Source organism: Neofelis nebulosa, chromosome 8, assembly GCF_028018385.1.
Source record: "Neofelis nebulosa isolate mNeoNeb1 chromosome 8, mNeoNeb1.pri, whole genome shotgun sequence".
Taxonomy (NCBI): Eukaryota; Metazoa; Chordata; class Mammalia; order Carnivora; family Felidae; genus Neofelis; species Neofelis nebulosa.
This window is the reverse complement of record NC_080789.1, coordinates 78,863,318-78,882,612: the sequence shown is the minus strand read 5'-3', so window position 1 is coordinate 78,882,612 and position 19,295 is coordinate 78,863,318. Positions and strand designations below refer to the sequence as shown.

At 42.4% G+C, this 19,295-nt stretch overlaps 1 protein-coding gene and 1 non-coding gene across 5 annotated transcripts in view; one reads left to right on the top strand and one right to left on the bottom strand.

Moving 5' to 3' along the window:
- SINHCAF (SIN3-HDAC complex associated factor) overlaps positions 1 to 18,939 on the bottom strand; it is a 34,764-nt gene extending 15,825 nt beyond the window's left edge. Inside the window, exons 1-2 of one of the 4 annotated variants that reach the window (XM_058743186.1) lie at positions 18,750 to 18,939; positions 1,119 to 1,266 (exon numbers count right to left, since the gene is read on the bottom strand). In XM_058743186.1, the coding sequence (XP_058599169.1) occupies positions 1,119 to 1,246 (128 nt within the window). In that variant the 5' untranslated portion in view covers positions 1,247 to 1,266; positions 18,750 to 18,939. Of the gene's footprint in view, positions 1 to 1,118; positions 1,267 to 16,411; positions 16,546 to 16,820; positions 16,840 to 18,399; positions 18,618 to 18,749 lie in introns of those variants that run through there. The other 3 variants (XM_058743184.1, XM_058743185.1, XM_058743183.1) reach the window with 3 other exon arrangements.
- On the top strand, positions 8,086 to 8,188 carry LOC131484131 (U6 spliceosomal RNA). Its single transcript, XR_009248042.1, has one exon. It is a non-coding gene; the product is annotated as a U6 spliceosomal RNA (small nuclear RNA).
- Positions 18,940 to 19,295: the final 356 nt, after the last annotated feature.

Here is a 19,295-nt window from a genome sequence, read left to right as displayed (position 1 = left end):
ATAATTAACTCCTAGATCCAATGAACCAATTCTATGTACTGCAATTTGGTCATTTTAAAATAAAATAATAATAAAATTTAAGAGCTAGAGGAGATCCTGGTCACTATGGTTTAAAACAAGGTTGTCCACTTAGTCTTTTTTGAAGTGTGTAGATATTTCCATAAGCAACAAAACGTCACTCTTTACATAAAATACTGTGTCATGATATTCTGGTTTTACAACACACAAAACCCAAGAGGCACTGTAATTTTTAAAAAATGATTATATCTGCATAAGGGGAAGAAAATCTGTAACACTAGTCAACCAAGCTCTTTATAAATTATATCTTTGAAGAACTTTCATTATACACTTTTCCTGTATTATAAATACATACAGAAAAATACTGGTAACTTTTATCACGTATACCATTGGAAATGAAGACATTAAGTGACAAATGTAATTTTTTAAAAAGGCAAAGTTGGCAGAAACTCTTTTTGACAACCTTCAAAATAAGCACAAAATCCAGGATTAACAATAAGTAATCAACAAGTATTTTGATAAGAGAAACAAAGTGGTAAAAATAACTTCTAACATGGGAAATGGTTCAACATGAACTATTCTATTTTATCCAAGTATTTGTTGGAAAGTAAATTCCACTTTATTAAGCAGGTTTATTGTCAAAAGATAAATAAAGAACAAAATTATAAAATGAAATGTACCCTGACAGATCTCAGGGCAGAACATTAAGTCTTATTAGCATCCTCAGCAGGATGGGTTAAAATATATTACCATAATTTATAAAAACAATGCAAAGAACAGAAAACTACCAGAGGACAACTAATATAAGAGAGAATAAGAGTAATTTCTTAAAAGTCTTTTATATCTTGATGTTAAAAACAAAAGAGTTTGATTATAACTGCAAGGGGCTTCACAATTTGTAGTTCCTTATAATCTGGAAAAGGGTAGGCTGTCAGTATTGATTTGTTTTAAAAGCAAGAACCTTAAAATAGCCTAGATGAGAATGTAAGTGATTTTAATTTATTAGCACATTGCTCCAATTGCCTGCCTCGCCTGGAAGGATTTCCGTAAGCTATGATCTTTTTCACTCTAAGAATGGTAAAAACATCAGATGATCTTACCCAAAACAGCTCTGGAAGTCCTTTTCATAGCGTTTACTGTCAGTGAATCGAGAACTGGAGGACTTAGCTCTGCAAATACAGCAGCCCTCTATACTTCGGTACATCTTTGGCTTGTGAAAACCAAACATCTTTTCTTCTGGGCAATAGTCTGTAAAGCCAGGGGAATTGACACAGCTTTATGAGGGCTATAACAAGAAACCATTAAAAGAGAGTTGTCTGCTCCACCCCAACCCCGGCAACTTGATATTACATGACCAAGCCAGACAGAAGGGCTGTGGAGAAGTCCTCCTGGATCTCCCTCCATTCTTGGCACTACCCCGGCAAGTGTATAAAACACAAAAAATACCTGTTTTTTAACAAGATCGGTCTCTATCACACCTCCTTCTACCCTCCTGGCCACACTCATTCTAAAACTGAGGGGAGGGAGGCATTTTTAAAAATCAACTTTTTAAGCAAAAAATGTAACAAAGTCTCCCCACTATAAAATGATGGAATCATGCACAACAAAGGACACATCCTAAAATGTAAAGTAAGGCACCCCCTTTCTATTCTGCACCTTTACACTGAAGTGATTCCCAGCTGGGGAAGTTTTGAGCATTTACCATGACCACTATTTGACATTAAGCACACAAGTAGCTCAATAGTCATCAACCCATAATACCTTGCCCTATGGGAAGTTTAGAGGGGATTTCTTCTGTGATAAAGAGAAGTTCTAAGCTGGCAAGTTGACTGAAAGGAGGATGTAAAATTCACAAAAATCCAAAGTCAGGATTTAAGAATAATAATTTTATAAAATCATCAAAATGGATTAAAAACAAGCTCATATTTCCCGACCATTGGTCTGTTCAGTTGTTACAGAGGTTTTTAGAGCTCTTCTATGAAGTCCTGTGCCTGAGCAGTGAGAGGCAGATATCCAAGAAATGTAGGGTGAGATAAACTATTGATTCTCATCATCAAAAAAACCAAAAAAAAAACAAAAAAAAAACCCTCAACATCATGCAAGGAAGGAAGAAACAGTCCTAGAGCTAGACGTATAAAAAAATGTATTTGGCAGTAAATACACGCCTTAGAAGAAATTTAGAATATCCAAACTGGGGGTACTTTGGTGGCTCAGTCGGTTGAGCATCCGACTTCGGCTCAGATCATGATCTCATGGTTCATGAGTTGGAGCGAGTCTCACATGGGCTCCCTATTGTCAGTGCAGAGCCCGCTCTGGATCCTCTGTCCCCGGCCCCTCTTTTTCTGCCCCTCCTCCACTCTCTCTCTCAAAAATAAATTAAAAATATTTTTAAAAAAATCCAAACCAAGGGCCATTTTCACCAGAACATCTGGACTAAGAGAGGGAATAAAAAGGCTATGAACATACAAACTAAACCCCAATGGACAAGTGTATGTAAGGATCCAACTAAAAATCATCATAAAAGCATCACATACAGCATCAATAAGTTACTAATATCAATTAGATTGGTGCTTATAGTGTTAGGAGTTATAACCACAGAACACTATCCTTTTAAAGTTCTTTTAGAAATACACTGAAATACAGGAGTAAGACAAAAACTTTAGTACTTTGGATGATCTCTCATCTGATCCCATTTCACCTCAGTTCTGGTTAGTATACCAGACCAAGTACTTATGAAAGCAATTCAGAGAAATAATGTAATATCCAGGCTGTGTGTATGTATCTCTGAGATAGAGGAATTCTGAAATATGGGCAAGGACTTTTGATTTGTTTTTAAGAAAATATTTTATTAGCAAACAATCAGCTAAACACTGAAGCTTTCATTTTAAACAAGGGCTATTGTTTATCAAGTATTCTTTAATGTTTTTGTTGGTGAGAGAAGCAGGCAAAGAAGGGAGATGGGTGGGGCAGAAGTCCACTGATGCATTTCAAAAATTAAGTTTAAAGTTTCTTCAATTTAAGAATTGTTAAAACAAGAAAATATTCTCAGTTGATTATTTTTGTTCAGTGGAGTAGTTGGGAACTTGATTTTGAGAGAAAAAAAATAATGAAGATACTCCATAGTAGGAAAAGGTGTGGGAAGGCCTGTGAAATGAAACAGTTTTTTGTTTTTGTTGGTTTTTTTTTCAAATAAACCCAAGTGATAAATGAAAATGGTTATGTGTTGCTTTGGAAAAAAATAATGTCAAATGACACAGGATAATTCATACAAATTAAAAAAAAAAAGTGGTAGAAAAGCAGAAGTTATTGCTTCAATTTGTATATTCCCGTTTTGAGGCCAAAATGTTCTATAACTCTTTCCAGTCCTCGCACTAATATGGGGGCTACCCAAACTCCCCTAACATTCTCCATTACCATCAAGAAGGTCAAAAGTCCACACTTCCTCTTACAGCTTCATCAATGACTCTAGAAAACTTCAGCCTCCCTTCTCAGCAAGGACAAAGGAAGTACAGCAAGAAAGGCCAGTTCATTCCATTAATACACAGACCAAATCCTATTACAACAGATAGATTCCTATCTCTCCCCTCACAATCCCCTACCCTTTCCACAAATAAGCATGCCAACAAAACCAAACAGTATTTGAAAAACAAAACAAAACAAAAAACCACAGCATTCGGGTAGGAACTACTGCCTGGATTGACCAAGACACCAGTTTGTGCCAGTCATTATGCTTGGGTTAATCGTAACCCTAACAAATGTTAGGGTTATAGCTAAATACTGAGGCTTTCCTTTTTATAATCAGCTATTGTGAATCAAGTGTTCATCTTCAATATGATTTTTTTAAGTTTACTTATTTTTGAGGGGGGGGGGGGGGAAGGGCAGAGAGGGAAAGAGAGCAAGAATCAAAAGCAGGCTTGGCACCATCAGTGCTCAAACTCCCGATCCAGGAGATCACGACCTGAGCCCAAGAGCCCCTTCAGTATGATTTCTTTGTTGGTGGGGATCTCCACAAAACTTACCCAACAGCCCTGCAAGACATCCCATTCTTCAGATTTAATAATATTCGTCTTTACATACCAGGCAAAATAAAATAGCCTGGTATCCTCCGACTGATCCTTTATGCAGCTGTGACCTTACGTTCGTCCTAATAAAATTCAGCTTAAATATCTGAAAGTGGTCAAAATCCTAGGGTCCACACTCTTCCAAGCAGTGTTAAATGCAGTAAGGTGCAAGGCACTTGCCCTGATGCAACACACAAGTAGCATATGAACCTTTTAATGGATGATTACTTAATAAACTTATTAAACCTTTTCTGAGCTTATTCCTGCACTTGAGAGGCACCTGGGAATCTGCAGCAAATACACAGGGGTTTCATTTTGGGCTTTGTTTACAGCAACCCAGTTAAGCAGTGGTTGGTGTTTAACCATTTTGAGCTTTGCGGAGCCCAGAGACTAATGAAAGCATTTTCACAGAATCTATAGACCTACACGTGTTAAAAACTAACAAACAAGAAAAACCCCTACCTAATCTCCAGAGGAAAATTAAGGGCACAAAATGACTCTGAAAGCAAGTGATTTTTAGTATTTTTTTAATGTTTATTTTTGAGAGAGAGAGCATGAGCAGGGAGGGGCAGAGAGAGAGAGGAAGACAGAATCCCGAGCAGAATCCGTGCTGTCAGCAGAGCCTGATGTGGGGCTCGAACTCACGTACTGTGAGAACATGACCTGAACCAAAGACAAGAGTCAGACACATAACCAACTCAGGCACCCAGGCACCCCCTAACTTACTTTTTATATCAAGAAGGAGGTAGGTAAGCAAGACACAATTTGATTTTAAACTTGGGACTTCGTTATTTCAACAAACCTGGTGGTTCTTTAGAATACTTCTTTCCTAGTTCCACAGATGTACAATATTAAATGATTCCTCCAGAACAATTTATTTGTTCAAATGACACTGTAAACTGTTAAAGTATTTGTGACTTAAAAAAAAATTTTTTTTAATGTTTATTTATTTTTGAGGCAGAGACAGAGCATGAACGGGGGAGGGCCAGAGAGAGAGGGAGACACAGAATCTGAAACAGGCTCCAGGCTCTGAGCTGTCAGCACAGAGCCCCATGCGGGGCTCTAACTCAGGGACCACAAGATCATGACCTGAGCCAAAGTCAGACGCCTAATGGACTGAGCCACCCAGGCGCCCCATTTGTGACTTCTGTATCTATTCTCATAGGCGTCACATTAATTCAGCAGTTTAAAAAAAATTTTTTTAATGTTTATTTCTGAGAGAGAGTGAGCAGAGCACAAGTGGGGGAGGGGCAGAGAGGGAGGGTTACAAAGAATCCGAAGCAGGCTCCAGGCTCTGAGCTGTCAGCACAGAGCCCAACGCCAGGCTCAAACCCACGAACAGCGAGATCATGACCTGAGCCGAAGTTAGACTCTTAACCAAATGAGCCACCCAGGCGCCCCTAATTCAGCAGTTTTAATAGAAGGAAGCTATTACCATCTGCTCCCTAATTGATGAATAATTATAGAACAGAGTGGACACATACAATCTCGCTCTTAAGCATGTGGGGAAAACAAGAAAATTAAATTTTGAGATAGAGCCAAAAATGAGTAAAGACTTAAAATGATTATTAAAAACTGCCATTTGTCTTCTAAAATTAGATAATGGTGATGGATGCAAAACTCTGTAAGTATACTAAAAACCACTGAATTGCATACTTTAAAAGTGAATTTTACAGTGTGTGAATTATATCTCAGTAAGCTTGTTTTTAAAAATGAAAATAGGGGGGCGCCTGGGTGGCTCAGTCGGTTAAGCGGCCAACTTCAGCTCAGGTCATGATCTCGCGGTCCGTGAGGGCTGTGAGTTCGAGCCCCGCTTCGGGCTCTGTGCTGACAGCTCAGAGCCTGGAGCCTGTTTCGGATTCTGTGTCTCCCTCTCTCTGACCCTCCCCTGTTCATGCTCTGTCTCTCTCTGTCTCAAAAATAAATAAAAAATAAATGTTAACCAAAAAATTAAAAAAAAAAAATGAAAATAGGGATGCCTAGGTGGCTCAGTCAGTTAAGCATCTGACTTCAGCTCAGGTCATGATCTTGCGGTTTGTGGGTTCAAACCCCGTGTCAGGCTCTGTGCTGACAGCTCAGAGCATGGAGCCTGCTTTGGATTCTGTGTCTCCCTCTCGCTATGCCTCTCCCCCACTCACTCTAGGACTCTCTCTCTCAAAAATAAATAAACATTAAAAAAAAAGTCTCTAGCGGGTGAGGATGGAGGTTGTGGAGAAATGGGAACCCTCTTGCACTGCCAGTGGGAATGCAAACTGGGGCAGTTGCTCTGGAAAACAGTATGAAGGTTCCTCAAAAAATTAAAAATAGAACCCTATGACCCAGCAATAGCACTACTAGGAATTTACCCACGGAATACAGGAGTGCTGATACACAACAGCATATGTACCCCCAAAGTTTGTAGCAGCACTTTCAACAACAGCCAAATTATGGAAAGAGCCTAAATGTCCATCAACTGATGAATGGATGAAAAAGATGTGTTTTATATACACAAAAGAATTTTACTTGGCAATGAGAAAGAATGAAATCATGCCATTTGCAGCAATGCGGATGGAACTGGAAGGTATTATGCTGAGTGAATTCAGTAAGAGAAGGACAGATATCGTAAGTTTTCACTCATGTGTGTCTTGAGAAACTTAACAGAAGTCCGTGGGGGAAGGGAAGGGGAAAAAAAGTTATAAACAGAGAGGGAGGGAGGCAAACCACAAGAGACTCTTAAATACAGAGAAGAAACTGAGGGTGGATAGAGGGGTGGGGGAGAGGGAAAATGGGTGATGAGCATTGAGGAGGGCACTTGTTAGGATGAGCACTGGGTGTTGTATGGAAGCCAATTTGACAATGAATTATATTAAAAATAATGATAAAAATAAAAAATCTTTAAAAAAAAGACCTAATCTCTCTAAATTAATTAATTAATAAGAAAAGATGAAAAGAAAGAAAAGAAAATAGACTAGGGCACCTGGGTAGCTCGGTTGGGTGTCTGACTCGTGGGTTTCAGCTCAGGTCATGATCTCATGGGTTCATGGGTTTGAGCCCCAAATCAGGCTCTGTGCTGACAGTTCAGAGCCTGCTTCAGATTCTACCCTGTGTCTCTGTCTCTCTCAAAATAAATGAATAAACTTTAAAAACAGAAATGAAAACAGACTGGGTTACGAATTCTCCTGTCTTTATATATCTTTGCAACCTCAACATCTAGAATAATGCCAGTCACTTAGTAGGTATTCAATAAACGTGCTGATTCAACTTTTTTAAAAAGTTGTTTTTTAAAAAAGTTGTTTATACAACATTTCATGTTTTATAAGGCACTTTCATTAACATTTCTTTGGCTGCTATCAGCAAACAACCACAAATTTTAAAAAAACAGTCAGGGGCACCTGGGTGGCTCAATCAAGTAAGCATCTGACTCCTGATTTCGACTCAGGTCATGATCTCATGGTTTGTGGGTTCAAGCTCCACATCATGGGGCTGTGCGCTGACAGGGCAGAGCCTGCTTGGGATTCTCTCTCTGCCCCCTCTCCTGCTCGCACGCACACTCTCAATATAAAAAAAAAAAAAACTGTAACAAACACGAATCAACCAGCTAAATTACTGTTCTGTCCAAATTAATTCAATCTCCCAAAGTTAACAAGATTAAATGGTTAAGTCAGCAAAAACTAGAAGAGAAATAACTGTAATTATATGGGCAAATATTGTAACATAGACAACAAAAAGTGAATTTTTGAAAATGCAATAATTCTAAAATATGATTAATTGGTTGGTTTTTTTCACTTTAAAGCTGTACATTTCATATAAATCTAATGATCAAATTAACGAAAGGATGGGGAATGCAACCTTAGTGTTAAAACAAGGAAAGTGTGGGGGCAAACTGTTTAAAAAAAAAAAAAAGGAGCAAATCTATTCTTTATTTATTTATAAAGTAATCTGTAGGCCCTACATGGGGGGCTTGAACTCATGCTCTTGCCAATTGACTGAGCCAGCCAGCAGCCCCATCGAAAGGACCAATTCTAGTGTGATTTGGCAGCACATATACTAAAACTGGAACAATACAGAGAAGATTAGCACGGGCTCTGCGCAAGGATGACACGCAAATTTGTGAAGTGTCGCTTATTTTTTGGAAACCAATTTGACAATATATATTAAAAAAAAATGATAAAGGAGGAAAAAAAGGACCAATTCTAATCTAAAGAGATTATGAAGCCAAAGAGCAGGGATGATATATTTTACACTTAATTCAACACACATAGGTTTACTAAATGCAACGTAATATAAACGGAAACAAAAGGAATCTTCACAGCAATAGCTAATATTGAAGGTATAATATTTAATTCTAAGTTTAAAGATCATCTTTTAACAACACTAAATTCACTTTAAGCCTGACTTTAATCAGGAAACAGTATCAAAAGGGGGACCTGACTGGCTCAGTCAGAAGAGCGTACAACTCTTTATCATAGGGGCAGGAGTTCGAGCCCCATGTTGGGTGTAGAGATTACGTAAATAAATAAAACTTTTTTTTAACAAGGAAACAGTATGAAGAGTAGTAAAATGCAAATTTTAAAGTTTTTAAGTACCCTTTTAAATATGGAATTGGAGACAGGGAGGTGAAGAACTTAATTCTGCAGAGTACTGTCTTATCTTTTAAATCTTACAAGGGTGATAATTTAACATCAAGGAAAACAGAGATTTATTTTGTTATGATAAATACAACATCCAATAGGCTCACCTTTTTTGGTACACTTTGAAGGACACCAATAGTTCCTCCTAAATATAACTTCCCAATTCCACTTTCTAGATTCCTTTCAGGATGTAAAGTTTTTCTTACTTTCAAAAATACCTTTCAAAACTCAAAATGCAAGGGGCGCCTAGGTGGCTCAGTCGGTTGAACGTCCAACTTCGGATCAGGTCATGATCTCACGGTCCGTGGGTTCGAGCCCCGCATCGGGCTCTGTGCTGACAGCTCAGAGCCTGGAGCCTGCTTCAGATTCTGTGTCTCCCTCTCTCTCTGACCCTCCCCAGTTCATGCTGTCTCTCTCTGTCTCAAAAATAAATAAACATTAAAAAAAACAAAAACAAAAAACAACTCAAAATGCCAATGCATGGACTGGACGGAGGAAAACTGAGAGAGAAGTAAATATGCCACGGGTGAAAAATCAACTTTATAGTTAATGTCACAATTTCTCCATACCACCTTGGGAACTGAAATTCTGATAAACACAATTAACAGTGCAACCTCGCAAAAAGTATTCCTAAAGTGTTTTTAGTTTTAGTTTTCAGTAGACCAAAATCCTACAGCTTCTAATGATCACTTTTTCTTAAAAAAAAAAAAAAAAAAAAAAAAAAAAACACTGACACAGACCTTTAAAAAAATACACAAGATACTGGAAGCATCCTAAATGTCAGTGGATTCTTAGAGTTGTTAAATTATGTCTTCATACTACAGAATACCATTTCAGCCCATAAAAAGAATGTAATAGGGGCACCTGGGTGTCTCAGTCAGTTAAGTGTCTGACTTTGGCTCAGGTGCAATTTGTGAGTTTGAGCACCTGTCGGGCTCCGTGCTGACAGCTCAGAGCCTGGAGTCTGCTTTGGATTCTGTGTCTCCCTCTCTCTGTGCCCCTCCCCCACTTGTGCTCTGTCTCTGTCTCTGCCTGTCTCTCTCAAAAATAAACATTAAAAAAAGTTAAAAAAAAAAAAAAAAAGAATGCAATAGATATGTAACATGTGCACATGGGAACTATCCAAGATATCTTGTCTGTAATATTAAGCAACTTGAGTAACAACTATACAGTACAATCCCATAATGGGTTTTTTAAATGGGACTTTAAGTACATAAACTGACTTGTTAAAATATATTTTTAAAAACGAATAACTAGTGGTTGCCTCTGAGGGAAGCAAGAATGAAGGAAGATTACTTTCACTTTACTCCTTTTCTAGCACCATGTCCCAAAACCTTAGTTATCATCGCACACCTTGACTTAACCAAAGTGGTAGTAGCTGAAACAGCTCAGAGAGCTTAAACAAACTTCCTCAAAGACATACAGATGGAGAGATACCCAGTGGGAAACATAGTCCACAGCAGAGAGTACAGAATAGACATAGAGTAGAATGGGAAGGAAGCTGCAAAGAGACAAGCAAAAGATCTGTAAAGTGGGAAGGAAGCAGCAGTGAACAAAGACAAAAGGAACCAAGCAACCAAAGACAACTTTGAAGTGAAGGAGATGGCATTTCTTTAGAGCTGAACTTTAAATGACAGGATGATGGGAAAGGAAGAGATATAAACACGAAAAAACACCCATGATCAAAAGTTATGAGCAACCCTTAGTTGCTGTAATTTTTAATGCCACCCGCAACACCATTTTTAGTCAGTGGTATGCTATCTTTAATCACCTGTAAGTACAGGATCCAGTAAACACTAACAGTGTAACTGGAGCAACACTTCACATAGAGAGTCAAACAGGACTAAGTGTGTTTTGTGTTCTGCTGCTAGGCCACTTGGTTGCAATGTGCCCTAACAATAAGACCTGTGTCATCAGCGCTTAAGGAAAGTCACGGAGCTATTGAACAAGATTATTTCCTCTTACCTGTTTCCAGACACCAGTCCACATCCCAGCATCAGAAGTTCTGAATTTACTTTACTCACTTTTAAGGGACAAATTTTAACTTGCCTAGAGGAAAACTGAGAAAGGATGGTAGACCCCACCTGTTTGCCAATGGCTTCTCCAAAAATGCACCTAGTCTCTGAGAAATTATACGGTAAAGTATTTATTATGGCTGTGTACGAAACCCACACTTAGCAGAAGAATGTAGAACTCATCCTACAGGAAAGAGGTCAAACTCAGAAATAAAGTCTTCAACTGAAATAGCATAGGTTAAAAATAAAAAAATCACAAATCCAGGTCTCTGGAGTTCCAGACAGTGTAAAAAAATACTAGGTCCTCCCATTTTGATAGTGTGAAAAAACACTGGGTATGCCGATTCTAGATTAAGAGTGATTCCAGTGGATGAAAAAACTGTAAAGGTTGGGGAGATAGTATTAATCTTCTCTTAGATGATTAAGCAAATAATCAGTTAAGAAATGTAACTACTGTTGAGTCTGGTGAAAAAAAGCACTATAATGAGTCAAGTTGGGAGTCTAATTCTGCGTTTGTCTTTACAACTGACTAGGAAGTCACTTCTAATTTTATTTGCCCCTCTGCAATATTAGGGTGAAATCTCACGTCCACTTTCCAGGGATGCTGTGAATCAACAATATGAAAATACCAGTGTCTATATACCACTTATTCCCTTGAACTTACAGGACTTACACACAGAAATATAAACTCAAGGCACCAGGGTGGCTCAGTCAGTTAGGTGTCCACTTACTGATTTCGGCTCAGGTCATGATTTCACAGTTCGTGGAATCAATCCCCACATCAGGCTCTTCACTGACAGCACGGGGCCTGCTTGGGATTCTCCCTCCCTGTCTCTCTACTTCTCCCACACTCACACTCTCTCTCTCTCTCAAAATAAATAAATAAACATTTTTAAAAAATATACAGGGGCGCCTGGGTGGCGCAGTCGGTTAAGCATCCGACTTCAGCCAGGTCATGATCTCACGGTCCGTGAGTTCGAGCCCCGCGTCAGGCTCTGGGCTGATGGCTCGGAGCCTGGAGCCTGTTTCCGATTCTGTGTCTCCCTCTCTCTCTGCCCCTCCCCCGTTCATGCTCTGTCTCTCTCTGTCCCAAAAATAAATAAAAAACGTTGAAAAAAAATTAAAAAAAAAAAAAAATATATATATATATATATATAAACACTATCCCAGGATATGTCCAACAAATTAAACTAAGGGTAGAATCCTGATTTCTGAAGGCTTTCTTTTAAGTTCCGGTTTGTGCGAAGAGAAACTTGGGTCTTTTCTAGGAGATTTTAACATCATGAAATTGGACTATATTCGTTCTGTGAAGCTGTTCTCCTTTCTGAACTTGAGAAAAATGTTAAGAAAGGGGGTATAGCCATACATATCTGGTCTGACCCAAACCGCAGAAAATTTCCTTAAGCTGTCTGACCCTTCCATTTCCTCACCTATAAAATAAGGATAGGGGCGCCTGGGTGGCTCAGTCGGTTGAGCGCCGACTTCGGCTCAGGTCATGATCTCGCGGTCCGTGAGTTCGAGCCCCACATCGGGCCCCTGTGCTGACAGCTCAGAGCCCGGAGCCTGTTTCGGATTCTGTGTCTCCCTCTCTCTGACCCTCCCCCATTCATGCTCTGTCTCTCTCTGTCTCAAAAATAAATAAACGTTAAAAAAAAAAAAAAAAAAAATTAAAAAAAAAAAAAATAAGGATAAATCCCAACTCTTCTGAGTACGATCTGTAAAGCACCAACACAAGGCCTGGCAAGTCCGAACCTTTAAACACTCTAAATTAATTACATAATCTTCTCTCCCAAACATGTTCCTCCAGTGTTCACCTAACCTTGGTCATCACATATACAGTCACACAAAAAATCTGGAAGTCAACTGGGCTCTCCCTTCTCATCTTCTGCATGACCTTCAACATGTCCACTATGAAATCCTTAAAAATTCTGTTTCTTTCGTGGGGCGCCTGGGTGGCGCAGTCGGTTAAGCGTCCGACTTCAGCCAGGTCACGATCTCACGGTCTGTGAGTTCGAGCCCCGCGTCAGGCTCTGGGCTGATGGCTCAGAGCCTGGAGCCTGTTTCCGATTCTGTGTCTCCCTCTCTCTCTGTCCCTCCCCCGTTCATGCTCTGTCTCTCTCTGTCCCAAAAAATAAAAATAAACGTTGAAAAAAAAAAACTTAAAAAAAAAAAATTCTGTTTCTTCCTTCACTTCTCTGGTCCATGTCCCTTCTGTCTCTGCTGCCTATTTGTCCTTCATCGTGGTGCTGGAGCCTCATAACCGACTTCCTCAGAACCTTCAAACAGGGGATCCCTTCCTAAAGCTCAAATAATCATCTCTTCCAAAGTATCAACACGGGCTTCAGGATAATATCTAAACTTCTTGGCAAGAAATGCAAAGCTTTTCAGGATCTGGCCCTGCCTACCAGCTGCTCCGAACTTGGAATCCTGATATTCCAGGATTGTCAAACCAACTTTATTAACTAGCCACATCTCTACTCAGGTTGTTTTACCTGAGATGGTTTCTCCCTCATCCCCTTAACTCAGGAATTAAAAATTTTTAACAAAATCTGTCTATATGTGTATTTTAACACCTAACACAAGATTTTCACATACTTGTTTGCTATATTATCTCCTCTACTCAATGGTAAACTGTTGCAAGGCAGGAACTAAGTTTTATATTACAACCAGGTGCTGACTGTACATGGTATACAGACACTGGCAGAATTTGTTAATACCTGAAGACTGGGATAGGCAAAACAGATCTGAATAGTATATTTAATGCACAGAATGGGAAACAGTGTCCACAATAAAGAGGTGTATTTAAAAACTAGTGTTTTTAATTTAATGGAGTCATTTTTCTTTAACATTTAGTCTAGGGACTTTTGTATAAAAAAAATTGTGAGGCTCAAAGCTTTACAGGAAATGTAAACCAAGTGAATTACTTTAGAGAAGATTAATAATAAATAACTCAATGCTTTCATAACAACTGGTAGAAAAATACTTATTGCTTATTTGAAGCAAGTATGTGGGGAGGAAAAGATTAGGAGCAAAATAAATCTCAAAACGAGAGCTGTTAAAACTCACCATACATTAACATGAACCAAATTAAAATAACATTAAAACAAATCAAACTTATAATAGGTGGAAACAATACAAAGCTAGAAACGCATCATTTTAGATTAACTGCAACTTTCGTACTTCTGGTGCAAAAAGAAAACCTCCCTTGAAAACAAACTGCCTTCTCTTGGACTAGATGCATTTCCAGATCATTTCCATAATAGAGAAAATCTTAGTTGCAGACTCAACTAAAACAGAAACTGAAGAGCTAAAAGACAATGAAATATTTTCAATTTATAACCTCCCGGAGTCAAAATTAAGTATGGGAAATCCAGGTCTCTTGTGGACAAGAGAAATCAGGAAAACAGAAAATGGATGGCATCCTCTCCATTTCCACAAGAGTTTTTGATGTAAAATGGTTGAATCAGAATAATGTCTTCCCAGAACCAGTTTCTGAAGGTGGGGAAGAGGGCCAAAGATACTCATTCTTTCCACTCAACATTTACTGAATATTTCCCCCAGCAATGTCACTGGCCCCAGGCCTCAGTTTTGTCTCCTGTAAAATGTCTATTCCCAAAGTTGTGAGAACAGCCAGTATTTACCAAGCATATTACCTGCTTAATTATTTACAACCTTATGAAGTAGGTATTGCTATTTTGCAGATGACCACAAAGTGACTTATTTAACATGAGCACAGTCTTGCAACCTAGGCATTTTAACTCAAGACTTGCAAACTAACTAGTACTTCAACGAAGGTGTTCCCCTTCTTTCTCAGCCAATTATATTCCCAGCACCAGTAAGGAAGAAAAAAAGTTGTATTTTTGAAGCAACCTACTATGTGTTGGCATGGTAAATTAACTAACTTGTCCTAATAAAGCTTATGAAGTTGGTTTAGATTTCAAATTAAGCTTAAGCTTTCACCAGTGAAAAACTGATTTTACATGGAAAATCATTATCAAATTGCTTTTTCACATAAATCTGCTAGAGTCTGAGCCCCATGAGCCAGCTTTTTTCTAGGGTCTCATTACAACTCGGGGGAAACAAAAAACGGGCCATCCAGGTTCCAGACCTACAGTTAAGAAAACTATGCAACAGCAGTCTTGAGGCCTGCTGCCCACCAAGGTTCTAGAATATACTACCTATTGAACTTTTCATCACTGAACTCCTGCAAAAAGTAATGCAAGAAGGAAAACAGTAGACCTTGTCTATTGGTCTTTCCCACTCTCAATTCATTCACCTTGATAAACCAAATCTCCGTTGCACATATCAAGTGATATTTAAAACAAAAATTAAGCTCTATTGTATTTGAAATTTCCTAGGATATTGAAACTAGCTGTAAACCCAGGTATAAAATACTGATTAAGAAAAACAAATGAACGAATCTTAGTGTGCTTACAAAACATCTTATGCATCTTAAATAATCACAGAGAAATAAATGCCCAAAGGGAAAGCCATAAACTTATTACATACAAAGTTTTTCACTTTCTTGACATGTTCTTTCTATCCACCGCAGATATGTACTGTTACTATAGTATTAAAAGTTGCCTTTAAGTATTTGTACTTTGGTCACCAAAACATGGGAGAAACATGTCTGTTTAATAACAAAATAATGAGAAGCACAATCTGTACAGATTTTTGGTCTGGGTGTGGCATCTAAAGATACTATTTTCTGGTAACGACCACTTTTAGATTCTAACCCTTAAACATGATCCAAATGCAGGAGAAATCAGGAAAGCAGCAGCAGATACAGTGCTGCTTATCGGATGTCTAGACTGCAGGCAAACCCCAAATACCAAAGAAGCATCCATGTGTCAAACCAGCATAATTTTCGAGCTATGCCTGGGGCCACATAACAAAAAAAAAAAGATTGGCTTGAAAAGAAAATCTAAGAGGGGTAACCAGAAGGTCAACCCCAGTTTATAGGAACTAGGAAGAAGCTAGCAGGGACATCCAGCCTTTTACCCTGTCACCAACCCCCATAGAAAATCTCCAAGGCCCAATTCTCCACGTGCTAGCTTCTTCAAGGTCATCCTCAGATAAAGCAGTGAACAATCACCAAACATTGAGCCGGCATACCTTTAGGGCAAAGGGGCGATTTTCCCCTTCCCCAAATCATTATATAAATATTTTAAATGCCATCAGGCTTTTCTCCAACTCCTACGGAAACAAACTCCCAGACTTTAATTTAATTTAGATTGAGCAACTAAAAAATCGTGTTCGGTTTTGCGACATACATTATTAAAAGGCTTTTCAAGTCTGGCAAACCCCAGTACAAAAACAGGTGCTTTCAGTGTACTTCTAATGACAAGGTCAAACTCATATTTTTAATTACTAAAATTAAAAGGAAGAAAAAAGTTTTTTGCTTTTTAATCTTCCTTAGGACAACCCGAGGTGTGGGGGCAGGGGGAGTATTGCTGGGGTAAAACTGTCTCGCACAGGATCCGTGTTGTTCTAATCACTAATTCCTGGTCTTCCCAGTTGTCTGTAGTTACCCAAGGTTAGACGGAGAAAATAAAAACAAAGAAATCTACTAGGTCTCGTTACCAGAACAAACTCTGCACCGCCCTGCCACCCCAATAAACCAACCCCACCCGCAACCAAAACAAACCTCGCCCCTCCCGGATCCCCCTCCCACACGTAAACACACAAAGAAAACAGCGGCACGCACAATTCAGCCACAGTCCTCACTTCCCTTTGTAGGACAACGGGGAGCCCCGAAACTTCCCCACGGTGGTTTTTTCGTGTGTCGTCGGGGCTGGGTCCCCTGAAAGTGCGAGCCACGGCTCGGCTACGAGGGTTTGGGGGTGCTCGCCGCATGCGCCGGCTTCCACGAAAGCAGCAAAATGCCTCTCCCCAGTCCTCCTGCGGCCCTCGCCGCCCCCCCCCCCAACGCGCTTCCCCCTCGGGCAAGCGGTGACGGCCGAGAGAGGCACCACGGCAGCAAATAGAAACGCTCCCCGGTGGGTTTGTTGGTAAATAGAACAACTTGGGTCGGGAAGAAAGTTCCTGCGGAGAGCCGCTCGCCTGGGCGAGGGCGGCAGGAGGTGACCCGCGTCCCTCGCCGCCTCCTCCCTCACCTGCGCCGGAACAACGGGCCCCCGCGCACGCCCGCCCGCCCGCCCGGCGCCTCCCGCAGGCCGCGCCTCCCGCACGCCGCGCTGCCGGGGCTTGTTCCTCCTCATGGCTTTGCCCTGACGTAATTCAAACATGGCAACAGTTCGACTTCAAAGGCGAATCCACAGACCTCCCAGACACAAGCTCCGGACCACGGGTAACGGGCCAAGAAGTCGGGGCCACGCTCTCCCGGCCCCTCGGCTGTCGCGGCCCTCGACGCCCGTGCTGAAGCGCGGGGGCCCCGAGACCGCCGCCTCCCCGCCCGCCCGGAGCGCGGAGCACGCCGCCTCTCCGCGCACCAGCATGGCACCTCATGCGAGCACCGCCGCCAAAGTTTCCCCGCGAGGGGCTGAGGGACAAAAGCCCCTCTCGAAACTCGCCCGAAGTTAGGGGGGCCCGGCCCACACGGCCCTCCGCCCGGCGGCCGCCCCGAGCGCCGGCGGGGCCCGCACGGGCACATGCAGCTCTTTGTTTTCTGTCCAGCCGGGCGCTGCCTACGTGCAGCATCAGGGATGTCGGATTGTTTCTCAGAGGCGAGACACTTGACGATCACCCCGGGGAGAGGTCCAGACCCCGCGCCCCGAGAGTCCGGAGCCTCTCCCCCCGTCCTCCCCTCAGCAGCAGGCCCATTTAATCAAAGTTTTGCAGTGTCCTTGATGAGAAACGCCGATTGCCCGCCCCGCATCAGCGGAGAGTTGGCGACTTTCACTCTGCTTTTTAAACTGGCAAGACGCCATCATCAGCAAATCACATTGTCCTGCCGGCCGGCCCCGACAGCGCCCGCATCTCGCTGCCGGCCCGGATCTGGACACTCACACAGACCTCCGGCGAAAACCAGGGTCGCAGCCCCAAGCACGTGGTCTGTCATGTTGAGCACAAAAAGCAGTGCCCTCCGGAGTTCTCTCACTCCTTCGGCGCAGACAACGCCGTTGCCTCCATCCCCAAGTCAACTTGGCTATGACTGGCCATCTTAAGCCGCACACAGTCGCCTCAGAAACCCCTCACCGTGGCGCCCACATCTACGCTACAGGTGACTAAATCGCGAACAAAACTTGAGGCTCCACAGACACATCGGCCCCCCGCGCTGCCTGGGCGCGGTCCGGGGGGTGGGGGGGTGGGGAGGCGTTTGGGAGCCGGGCTGCTTCAGAGCGGCCGCGTGTTGCTCTCATTGTCGCATCCGCATCCCTCCGGAGTTCGGCAAACAACGCCACGCCGCGTGCACTCCGGCCACCCCCGGCGCTGATCCAAAAGGCCGATTTAAACCCTCTCACGCCCGCCAGCTCTCAAGTAGACGGCAACTTAAGTTTCCGAGCCTACGGCGCTCATTGTCCACCCTTCTCAAACAGGCGCAGGGGGGCTGCAACGAAACTAAACCACGAGGTTCAACCACGGCGCCCGACCACTCCCGAGGCGCGCGCCCACGCGGATGCACCGGCCCGGGGCCCCTTCGCGATTGCCAGCAAGTCGTTTTCCTCTTGGGCCTTCCAGCCACCCGCCTCCTTTTCGCCAGAGAACACTACGGCTAAGAAAAGTCATTGTCACCTTCAACGTGGATCCCTCAACTCCGGCGACTCCTCAGTCGTTTGCAGCCTCCACTCACTTCCCCCACCCCAAGACTTTCGGTTTGCTTCCACTACCCTACCCAATTAGAAAAGGCAAACTAAACGTGTATACAAAAGAACCCGGGGTCTGAAGATCACGAGAACATTGCTCCCAGCAATGCCATCTCCAAGACAAAACTTCCTGTGCGTGCGTGTGTATGTGTGCGTGTGTGTGTGGAAGGACTGGGGGGGTGGGGGGGGGGGAGGTGAAAAGAGAAAAAAAAAACAACACTCTGAAATCAAAGCCTCGTGAGACAGTTTTGCACCAGAGTAATGGTTAGAGTCACTCACCTTCCAAAATCAGCCGTTCCACGCACAATAACGTTCCCGAGGTCTGGAGTGCACGCCAAGCCAGCCCCCCCCCCCTTCTAATCGCTCCCTCCTCCTCAACTGCCTTGTCTAGAAAGATTGTCTCCTGCAGTTCTGCAGTTGCTACCGCTGGCCGGGAAGGTGTAGATTCCGCTTTCTCTCTGCGCACGCGCGTCTCCTGGTACAAAATTCTCCTGAATCGAACTTATTTGCATACGGGCGCGCGCGCGTTGAGGGCTGGGAGGGGAGAAGGCCCGGCGGCCGCGCGCGCTCCCGGGGCCTCTATTGTCCTTTTAAGGGGAGAAGCGCCGCGGCGCGGGAAACGAGGCGGCCAGAGGGAAACGGGGGCGGGGACTGCTTACTACGGCTGACGTCACGTAAACAAACGCCCCCTGGCTGGAGGCTGCGGCGAAGGGGGAGTGGCGGGGTGGGAAAGGCGGAAAGGTTAGCAGTCTAGGGAGAACGTTCGGCTGCTTGACTTGCTTTCCACCCTGAAGTTCTTGGGGCGCACCATTTCGCATCGAAAAA